The following is a 10509-nucleotide window of genomic DNA, read 5'->3' as shown; positions in this document are numbered from 1 at the left end:
TGGTGACACACCTGTAGTCGCAGCTACTGGGGAGGCTGAGGCAGGAGGATCACTTGGGAGGGAAAAAACCAAAACATTTGTTTTTCTGCCAGTGAGAGATGGCTTAGCACCACTCTGAGATCCAGATGCGGGCACCTGCTCGGCAGGTTGGGCCATCTGGAAAGATCACCAAGACCCTGAAGGCACTGCCATCCTCTGCTTGGCCCATCCGTCTCCCCAGTGGAGTAGAGTGCAGCTATACAGAGGGCCTTTGTCATAATACACAGCCGAGCTGATTCCCAAGGGCTCCATGGCCAGGAGACCCTGGAAACCCCCAGCAGATCGTGAGCTTTATCCAAGGCTGTTACTTCTCTTGAGTTGTCCTTGGGCATTTCTGCCTTCGCAGGACAGACAGCTGCCATCTGTTGCCTAGCACAAGATCTCACTCTCATGGCACCGGGGTGCAGCTCTTGGCTTAGACTCCATTGAGGCCTGTGACCCCTGATATCGGGGTCACATTGAGCTTCACCCCGAGTTGCCATCTCCAGTGTTTTGGACTGTTCTGTGACAGCTGCTAGCCCTTAGTGACAGTGCTCGTGGTCATTCCTAGGGTGCCCGTGGGGCCCTGCACGGGATGCTGAGAGGAAACGCTGCTAAAGCTCTGACACTGCATGTGAAGGTCTCGGGACCTGGCACTGGGAGGTGACAGCCAGGCTCAGACACACCTAGGGAAGCACACCCTCCCCCGCCTTCAGCTGAGTGTCACAGCCACTGTGTCCTGCCCACACGGTGTCTGCCAGGGGCTTCAGTGCACAGCCTCTCGCCACTCAGGCAGTGAGGGGTGAGTGGTGTTGTAACTGCTGCCAGAGGCCTGTTGGCCTTTCCAGCCACCCACTCAGAGCCACGTGGGCCGAGAAGGGAGCCCAGAGGACAAAGCCACAGATAGATAGTGGCTGTCAGTCAGAGTGACTTTGGCCCTTGGGGGATATTTGGTTGTCACAGTTGGGGGTATGGCACTACTGGTAGGAGGTAGAGGCAGGGACGGTGCCCACAGCCCCGATGCACAGGCCTCCAGCGTCAGTCCTGCAGCCACAGCTAAAGCCTCTGGGGAGGGGTGGCCAGGTCACAGCATGCCCAGTCAGGCAGTGACAGGAAGAAGTATTTCCAAATGACAGAAATAGAGCTTAGATAAAAGCACGGTGGACAGTGGCAGCGGCGAGGTTTGGGGTATGCACTGTGCATGGGAAGCTCCGGGTGCTGAGGAACATGGGACGGGCAGGATGGGAGGCAGCTGCTTTGGGGTTGAGTATGGACCGACGTGGGAGGAGCCCAGGACCTTCCAAGGCCAGGGGTGGAGAACGGGCTGCAGAAGGTAAGGTTCATGTGGGAGGGACCAGCGCAGGACCTCAGGCTCTGGTAGGGGTCCAGGAGGAGGGAGGTGGACACAGGGACGAGGACAAAGAACTGCCTGAGAGTGGCACGGGCTAGGGTGGTGATGAGAAGGGAGGGTGAGGGAGCAGCTCAGACTTGAGTGGGCTCCCAGCTGTGGGAGCAGGTGCAGCTGGGACCTGGGAGTCCTCTAGGAAGCCACTAGTGCACAGCTGAACTTGTGGTCTGGAGCACAAGGCTTCTGGAAACATCCACTCTCTGGTGATAGTGGTTGAGGAGGTGCCCACGTTCAGGTGCAGGCTGCAGACAAACCAGGGAGACGGGGCAGGACTGAGCGAGCCGAGCAGCGGGCAGCCAGGGGCTCTTTCCTGAGGGGAAGCTCCAGAGGGGGCTGCGTGGGGCTGGCTCACAGCAGCTGGGTCCACGTGGAAGTGGAGACTGAGCATCCTCAGGAGTCTCCAGAGCAGAAGTCAGAGGCGACAGTGGGCACGTGGAGCAGGACCACCACGGTTGTCCCCGGAGAGTGCAGCGACTGTGAGCACTGATTTCTGCGTCTCAGGCTCCCGGTCTCCGAAAGGGGTGACGGGAGCCCCTGCTGGAGTCAGGCGACCAGCTCCACCAGCATGTGGCTGGAGAATAGAGAACCGCTATAGAGGGCACTGGTTTCCTAATGACTAAGGATGTAGCATCATTTTGTAAACAGTGTTTTAGATAAACAAATTTGCAAGGATGAAAATGGCAGGAGGTTTTGAGGGACCTGAAGGAAAAGCAAGTTGCTGTTTCCCAAGTACTAGCCATGCCCCGCGCTGGCCCCAGACTGCCGCACACTCCCTCTGCCCATGGTCACTGGCCCTGAGGCCAGAGCCCCTGTCTCCCAGGGCACTTGCACCCATGTGGGCCACCTCTGAGCAGCCAGGTGCAGGGACCAGCTCGGCCACATGTCCAGACTGGCTCCGGAATGCAGGGAGGGCCTTCGTAGAGCCTGGCACTGCTCCCTGCCCTGCCAGCCCAGTCACCTGTGGGCTTGAGGCCTCTGCCTGCAGGACAGCTGAGCCGTGTGTCTTCCTTGGCTGCAGGATGCCATGCAGCACGCCGCAGAGTCGCGGGATGCCGAGCTGGCCGAGCAGCTGCTGCAGTGGTTCCTGGAGGAAGGCAGGTGGGAGTGCTTTGCAGCCTCGCTCTTCACCTGCTACGACCTGCTCCACCCGGACGTGGTGCTCGAACTGGCCTGGAGACACAACCTCATGGACTTCGCCATGCCGTACTTCATCCAGGTGATGAGGGAGTACCTGAGCAAGGTGAGCATGTGGGCCCAACCAGCCATCAGGAATGGCCTCTTCCCTTCACACTCAAGTGGTTTTCTGCCCAATATTAACCCCTCCAGAAAGTCACCATGGTGGGTGTCGAGCAGAACTGAGCACTTCCCCCTCTCAGCAGCTCTCCTGCAGATCCCGCCCAGGGAGCTAGTGGCATCCGCACGGCCAGGGAGCGTGACAGGTGCTCACCAGTGGCCCTGGGTTTTATCAGGGTGACAGTGAGGCACCAGCTGGTGACAGCCTGTGGGGCTCAGACAGCCTCCAGTGGAGTCTGGGGTATAGCTGTGGGGTTACCTGTTGTTGGTAACCCCTTGGCTGAACACGTAGTAGGAATATTAATGCAAGCATTGAATCCTTCTAACAGCTGTGGCTTTATCTGCCTCATCAAGGTAACAGTGTCTGATTTTAAAACTCTCCCTGGTTGTCAAAGCCCTAGGAGTCCATGTCTGGGACCTAGCCACTGTCCAGAGACCTGTGTCACCTGGTCCAGTTTGTGGTTTCTAACACTGTGGAAAACCCGCCTCTCAGCAGCACCTACTTGCCCATCCAACCGTACACTTGCTCTCCTTCAAGCCAAATGGAGACCCCAAAGCCACTTGTGCTGAAGCTTCTTTCTGTGGTGCAAGGGCAGGGAGGGGCCTCCCAGGTTAGCGAGGGCAGGAAGAAACAAGAAGGGGGTTAGTGCTGCCAGCTCTGGCCGGGAAGGGCTTGCAAGGCTGCCTGCACCTGTAGAGCCTCTGGGAAACTACCCAGCCCCCAGCAAGGGCCACCCCGAGGCCATGCAAAACCATCGCCTGCTGCAGGAGAGTGAGGCATTCCCACCCACACAGACACCTGAGTGTGAGGCTCCCTGGTGACTCTCCAGGGGTAGAGCAAAGGGTACCCTGAACACGTGGTCTGAATTGCACTGTCTGCCAGGGGACACACCTGGGTTAGATTTACAGGGGTCCCTGGTTCCTCAACTGCAGTGGACGGCAGCTCCCTACAGGAGATGTCTGTGTTGCGTGGAGTTTGCCTTCGGAAACTGCTCTCACCCACCATGAGCTGCTTGTCCCATCCCTAAAGTGTCTTCAGCTGAAAGCAGTCTTTTTTGAGAGCCTGCATAAAGAAAGATGAATGTGGCTTGAATCTCTTCCTGACAGTAGAGGCCCAGCGACTAACATAAGAGGAACTCGGGCCCACCCAGACCTCAGAGGTATCACTGCTGCAGGGGTTGGACTGCTGGAGACCCCCAAGGACTTGGGGGAGCACATTCCCTTTCTGTGGTGGATGACGAGTTCATCCTGGCAACCATTGTCACCGTGGCAGCACTGTGGCTACACAGCCAACTCAGGGTTGTCATCAGAGGACACTGCTCCTTGGCCTGGGGTTCCCAGACCCCTCCACTATCCCTGGGAGGTGGTGACTGCCACGGCACCTGCTCCTGCTGCGCCTGCCAGAGCCAGACAAGGTGCCTGTCATGGGGAGAGGGTCAGGGAGAGCAGGGGGTCATCCCTCTGCGATGCCCCCGTGACACTCTGCTAGTGGAGGGTGTAGGCCCCGCTCAGAACTCAGCCCTGGGCGTCAGCAAGCTGGAGGCAGAAAGGACAGACTGCGGGGCCAGCATACTGGTCGGCCTCCTTTCCCTTTCAGCCCTGGACTGGGGCAGCTGGGAGCTGGCAGGGGGCCTTGCCCGACTGCCCCAGAGCCAAGCTCACAGCGGGCACGTTCTTTCTTCTTACTCAGCGCTTGTTTGAGGGGATCCTAGAAGCACAGTTGCTGCTGCCCCCACCAACAGTGTTGCGCCTCTGCCAGCCCCCAGCACCACTTCACTCTCTCCTGCCCAGCCTGTGAGCTCGGCACAGAGGCATCTCTGAGCTGGGGCGGTGGCTGGTCAAGCCTCAGGGAAGAGTAAGGAGGCAGCTAGTCCTCAAATGCTTCTCAGGAGAGTGTCCTAGGTGCCAGGTGACCTGTCTCCTGAGGACTACATGATCTCTCTGCTGGCTAGGAGGGGCGGGCAGCCCAGACTGGCTGTTCGCTGCACATTGCCCTAGCGCTGCAGGTCTGTAAGCAGTGTGTCCCTGTGTCTGGAGGAGGACCCTGCCCCCATGAGCCAGGCCACACTCATGGTCTGCAGCCACCGCTCCTGTAGTACACCTGGGGGCCAGATGCCCACGGGAAGCTGCTGGGCTGGAACAGCACCTGGGCTCCACCAGATGCTCCATCTCAGCCCAGCTACAGAGGCCTCATCATGGCCTCCCTGCATTCAAAATGTGCTTGGGGTATGGAGCCAGCCACTGCACGCCTGCCCATGTGCATGTCCTCGGCTCCAACTCTCCTGGGGGGTCCCCGTGTCCTGACCTCTTACTCCATGTTCACCCAGAGGCCTGAACCATGCTGTCAGGTGGGTGCTCACATTCCCTTGCCTCTTTTGCAGGTGGACAAACTGGATGCCTCGGAGAGTCTGCGTAAGCAAGAGGCACATGTGGCAGAGCCCGCCCCTCTCATGTTTGGTAGGTGGCATCTGTTGCGCCCAGTCCCCTGGAGAGGAGAGTGGAGGTGGTTCACACTGCCCTTCTTTAGCTGGGCTTCAGATGGGGATGGGGATGGATGGGTGGGGGCTGGAACCCCAGTGGCTGCCAGATATGGAGACAGTGTGTGTCCTGCAATGTCGGCACGGCCACTGTCCTCCCTGATTTGAGGGCACCTGCATTCTGAAAAGGGTGCCTGCCCAGCTGTGAGCTGCCACTGTGTCCTGCCCTATCTGGCTACCCCAAGTGGCTGCTGGTGGCGTGTGCTGGGAGGGGCTTTGCGCCTGAGAGCCTGCCCTGGACGGCCTGGCTGTCAAGTGGACTGGAGAGGCAACGGGTGCTGGGAAGGCTGCGGGGCTGACACAGGCCTGAGGGTGTGGTATGAGCACGCAGCATGCCAGCTGGTCTCAGTTCCCCGCTGAGTGTGCCCACCCACCATTAATGCCAATCTGGTCTTTCTAGATTGTGATGGGCATGAGTGAGACCCAGCCGACTGAGCTAAGTAAGTGTCCTGTTTTGGGACTAGCTTACCCTCTAGCCTGGCCCCACACCAGCACTGCCCACACTCCTTGCCTCCAGGTGCTTCAGCCTCCTGGTGGTCAGGGCTGGTCCTGCAGACCCTGCTCCTGGGGCCCCTGGCTACTCAGGCAGCCAGGGGAGGACCCGGTGGGCAGCAGGAGCCCTGCTCACTGTGTGTCTCCCTCTGCAGGCCCACAGCTGATGCTGACAGCCGGCCCTGCCCCTGCCGGCTTCCCCTGCGGATACACTGCTGCTCCCACCTTCACCCACACTCCTGTATATGGCTTCAATGTGTAGTGGGCGCTGTCTCTCCATGGAGCCTGTCACTCTTGGGCACAGAGGACCCCAATGGGAGGCAGGGACACCCGGACATTATTTATTTTTGTTGAAGCCCAGTGATGGCAGCCTCTGAGTCATCCTGAAGCCTGGGGAGGCTGGGGTAGACCCCCCACCGCCCAGGGTAGACACTGACTGCCCAAGACTAGCTCGACTCCAGCAGGGAGGTGGACCTCTCTCTGCCTCTCGGCCCTCTGGCTGGAGCCAGGCGTCACCAGGGAGGTTCTTCTCAAGGATTCTCTGTTGCCTGGGGGGAAGGGCACCCTCCCTTCACCCCACGCTGGCTAGAAGTGCTTCCTCCAGGCCACTTCCGAGTCACAACATGAATGCGTCTTGTATGGAGGTGCCAGAGTTCCTAACACGGCTCTGAGCCTCCTGCCGACCATGAATATTAAAGGTTTATCGATCATGAATATTAAAGGTTTATCGAGGCGAAGTTTCTCTGCTTGGTGCTGGTGTGGGTAGGAGGGACAAGGGCCAATTTCATAGCCCTGCAGCCTGCTAAAGATTCCCTGGGACCTCTTTGCAGGTGGGGACCCGTGTCTGCCCAGGGAAGCTGCCTGGGAGAATACTACGGGTTGTATTTGGAGTCTTTTCCCGAGCTCTAAATCCCGGAGAGGGGCAGGGGTGGGACTGCACAGCCCCGCGGAGTGTCCGAACACCAAACCCTGGGACCGAGGGGACAGGGCTGGCCGCACTTGTCTAAAGGCTGATCTGCCCGTCTCGCCTCCGGAGTCTCCAACGTCCTGCCTTTCTCTGCAGACGCGCAGAGTGCGAGGCCCACTCCTCCCCGCGCGGGTGTCCGCCGCAGGCCCGGGCGCGCTATAGTCTCTGCTCCTTGACCCGCAGCTCCCGGCGGGGACGCAGCTCCGCCCCCCGCCCCCGGTTTTCCAGGGACTTCGCCTCGGCCATTGGCTGCGCCCCGGGCCCCGCCCTGGCGCCCGCCTCGGCGCGCCCCGCCCCAGCCTCAGTTTCCCGGCCGACACAGGGCGGGCTGGGGGCGGGGCCCGGCTCGGACCACGCGGGGCGGAGCCCGGGAGCCGAAGCGGCCGTCTCGCCCCCGGGACATAACCGGCCGCCTTGCACGGAGCGCCCCGCGCTGCAGGTTCGGACCCAAGGTTCCCACCGGGCGCGCCGCCTCCCGCCCGCCATGGCCGCGCCACGCGCCCCCCGCGCCCTAGCGGCCGCCGCGCCCGCGTCCGGGAAGGCCAAGCTGACGCACCCGGGGAAGGCGATCCTGGCAGGTGGGCCCTTGCGGGACGCGGACCTCGACCCTGCGGCCTCCGGCGCTTCCGGGTGGGCCCGGGTCGCCAAGGCCCCGCCCCACTTCCGGGTTGGGCTGGGGGCGTGGGACTGAGGGTTGCGGCCCTGTCCCCCGTCTGGCGGGCAGGGGTCGCCCAGCTTTTTGCGCGGGGACAGCGCGGTGGGGGCGTGGGCCCGGCGGGGCCGCCGGGCGAAGTCCGGGCGGGGGAGGGGCGGGTTGCGCGGCGGGGTCTAAGCGCCGGGTGCGGGTGCCCGCAGGCGGCCTGGCGGGCGGCATCGAGATCTGCATCACTTTCCCCACCGAGTACGTGAAGACGCAGCTGCAGCTGGATGAGCGCTCGCACCCGCCGCGGTACCGGGGCATCGGTGAGCGAGGCGGCCGCGGGGCTGCGGGCCGGGCGCGGGCGGGCGCGCGTGCGGCGGGTCCTGACCGCCCCTCCCCTAGGGGACTGCGTGCGGCAGACGGTCCGCAGCCACGGAGTCCTGGGCCTGTACCGCGGCCTCAGCTCCCTGCTCTACGGTTCCATCCCCAAGGCGGCCGTCAGGTGAGGCCTGCGGGGCGGCCGCGGGGGTCGGAGGGTCCCGGCGGAGGGGCAGCCCTTCTCACCCGCCTCCCGCCCCCAGGTTCGGAATGTTCGAGTTCCTCAGCAACCACATGCGGGACGCGCAGGGACGCCTGGACAGCACGCGCGGGCTGCTGTGTGGCCTGGGGGCCGGCGTGGCCGAAGCAGTGGTGGTCGTGTGCCCCATGGAGACCATCAAGGTGGGGAAGGCCCCTGTGAGGAGACAGGCATGCAGAGGGTGCAGGGGTGGTGGGCGGGGTGGTCCTGCCGCCACGGAGACCGTCAAGGTTGCGAAGGCCCCTTCGAGGAGACAGGCATGCAGAGGGTGCGGGGTGGCGGGCAGGGGTAGTCCTGTGCTGCACTGAGACCGTCAAGGTGGGGAGGGGGTACCGCTGGGGGCCCTGCTGGGGGCCGGGGACCTGACAGGAGGGTCCTCCCATGGAGCCTCACTATTCTGAAGGCAAAGGGACGATAATACTGAAGTCTTTAGAAAATATTATTAACAACAGAAAACATAAAACAACAAGTTTGCTATCAAAACTGTGGAAGATAGCAGCAAACAGAATGGTTAGACACTCCTTACCAGGTGGCAGGTGGACCCTTGTGTTTTGGGGCCCATCTGTGTTGGTGTCCCAGGGCGGCCTTGGGCAACGCTGCTTCCCAGGTGGCCTGGCCTTGTAGGCTCTGGGCCTACTAGCCAGGGGGCCAGGTGCGCCCTGCAGGGGGTGGCTGGGAGCTAGCACCTTTTCTTTTCTCTCTCTCAGGTAAAGTTCATCCACCACCAGACTTCTGCCAACCCCAAGTACAGAGGATTCTTCCATGGGGTTAGGGAGATAGTACGGGAACAAGGTGAGCCATGTGGCCTTTCTCAGGGACAGGGGCCTTGGCCAGGCTGGAGGGGCCAGCACTTCCCCTTCCTGCCTTGGTGCCCTGATCCCCAGCTGGGGCCTGGGCAACATCAGTGTGACCCCATGCTTGCCTGCCCCCACGGCTGAAGGGGATGTACCAGTGCCTCACAGCCACTGTGCTGAAGCAGGGCTCCAACCAGGCCATCCGCTTCTTCGTCATGACCTCCCTGCGCAACTGGTATCGAGGTGCGTCCGCGCCCCAGGGCCCCACCTCCAGACACTCCAGGACGTGGGGGGCCCCTCCTCAGGCCTGGTCCAGGCTCCGCCCCAGCCCTCAACGCCCCGGCCCCCTTTATCCTCCAACACCCTCTGACTGCACCTCCACTCCTATCCAGGGGACAACCCCAACAAGCCCATGAACCCCCTCATCACTGGGGTCTTTGGAGCTATCGCAGGTGCAGCCAGCGTCTTCGGGAACACTCCTCTGGACGTGATCAAGACCCGCATGCAGGTGGGATGGGGCCAGGCATGGGTAGGGGGAGCTTGGGTCACAGCTGACTGCTGAGCTCTGGCCTGCTGGTGTCCTGCAGGGCCTGGAGGCGCATAAATACCGAAACACGTGGGACTGTGGCCTGCAGATCCTGAGGAATGAGGGTCTCAAGGCGTGAGTGGGGGATGGGCAGGGCTATTGTACCCTCCTCGGACCCTCCTTGACCGACCTAGCCTGCCCTAGGCATCCCCTTTAGCCTTCCATTCTCTCCTGTCCTATATCTGGGTCGCCTTTTCCAGGGATCCTGCCCTTACTTGCCTTGCTCACCTCCTGCCCCTCCCCCACCCAGGTTCTACAAGGGCACTGTCCCCCGTCTGGGCCGGGTCTGCCTGGACGTGGCCATCGTGTTCGTCATCTACGACGAGGTGGTGAAGCTGCTCAACAAGGTGTGGAAGACGGACTGAGCCTGTGGGCACACGTGGGGCCTGCCCAGGGCCCGCAGAACAGCCCCACGCCCCGGCTCGTGTGACTCCAGTGCAGTAGTGCCAAAAGGCCCTCCCGTGTCCCTCGAGTCTGCGTGCCCCGTAGTGCCGTGACTCCCCTGTGGTCTGTGTGTGAAACCACCACTGTGTCCACGTGTCTGGCTATGGCTGGGCATCCCTCTGTGAATCTGTGCCCACTTGTCCATGTGCTTCCTTGTGAGCCCTGTGCCTGTGTTTCCTGTTCTGTGTCATGTGACACTGTGCCCCTCGTCCCGGGGTGCCCATGTGGCGTGGATCCGCGGCCCTGTAGCCATGGCCCGGTCCCAGCCCGGTGCCTTCCACCCTGCCCCGGCCTACCACAGCTGCCTCCGGGCCTCGGCCTGGCTTCACCGCATTCCAGGGGCTGCATGCCCCCCGCTTCTTCCGCCATTGGCCTTAAGTGGCCCTCGGGCCCTCCCTCCGCCCGGAACAGGGTGGCACCCGCCACTCTCAGGACCACCCTGCCAAGGCAGAATAAACCGGATCCTGTTGCAGCCTCGTGCCCCTGCATCCGTTCCTGCGTGGGCCCATCTGTGGGTGGGCAGGGGTGGCTGTACCTCTGCAGGCAGCCAGCTCACCCCTCACCTGAGGACACTGCAGCCAGGGGACAAGGAGAGCCCAGTGTCCACCCGGGCCAGGGCAGCTGGGGCCACAGCATTGGATCCCTGAGAGGCCCAGCACCAGGCCAGGAAGGATCTGGGCTATGTCCAGGCCTTGCCTGTGGCTTGAAGGTCCCCACAGGGTTGGTTAAACGGTGTGTTCACGAGGCCTCCAG

At 62.1% G+C, this 10509-nt stretch overlaps 2 protein-coding genes across 3 annotated transcripts in view; both read left to right on the top strand.

Annotated features, from left to right (window-relative positions):
* The window catches only part of LOC105824231 (clathrin heavy chain 2-like), a 39587-nt gene extending 33577 nt beyond the window's left edge, over window positions 1–6010 (top strand). The window contains 2 exon segments of the mRNA XM_012661603.1: window positions 5101–5176; window positions 5904–6010. Coding sequence (XP_012517057.1) covers window positions 5101–5176; window positions 5904–6010 — 183 coding nt within the window.
* A 1014-nt stretch (window positions 6011–7024) lies between these two features.
* LOC105824234 (tricarboxylate transport protein, mitochondrial) lies at window positions 7025–10228 on the top strand. 2 transcript variants are annotated; one of them, XM_012661608.1, is made up of 9 exons: window positions 7025–7293; window positions 7571–7678; window positions 7758–7857; window positions 7937–8075; window positions 8640–8724; window positions 8865–8969; window positions 9119–9234; window positions 9314–9387; window positions 9563–10228. In XM_012661608.1, exons 1-9 carry the CDS (start codon window positions 7200–7202, stop codon window positions 9675–9677), a joined length of 936 nt encoding a protein of 311 aa, XP_012517062.1. In that variant the 5' UTR covers window positions 7025–7199; the 3' UTR covers window positions 9678–10228. The 2 variants fall into 2 exon arrangements, with proteins under 2 accessions (XP_012517062.1, XP_012517061.1); XM_012661607.1 differs by lacking the exon at window positions 8865–8969.
* The last annotated feature ends 281 nt before the right edge of the window (window positions 10229–10509 follow it).

The sequence above is a fragment of the Propithecus coquereli genome, unplaced genomic scaffold (genome assembly GCF_000956105.1).
Source record: "Propithecus coquereli isolate 6110/MARCELLA unplaced genomic scaffold, Pcoq_1.0 Scaffold723, whole genome shotgun sequence".
Classification (NCBI taxonomy): domain Eukaryota; kingdom Metazoa; phylum Chordata; class Mammalia; order Primates; family Indriidae; genus Propithecus; species Propithecus coquereli.
The sequence above is the reverse complement of the archived record's forward strand: the minus strand, read 5'-3'. Positions and strand labels throughout refer to the sequence as shown.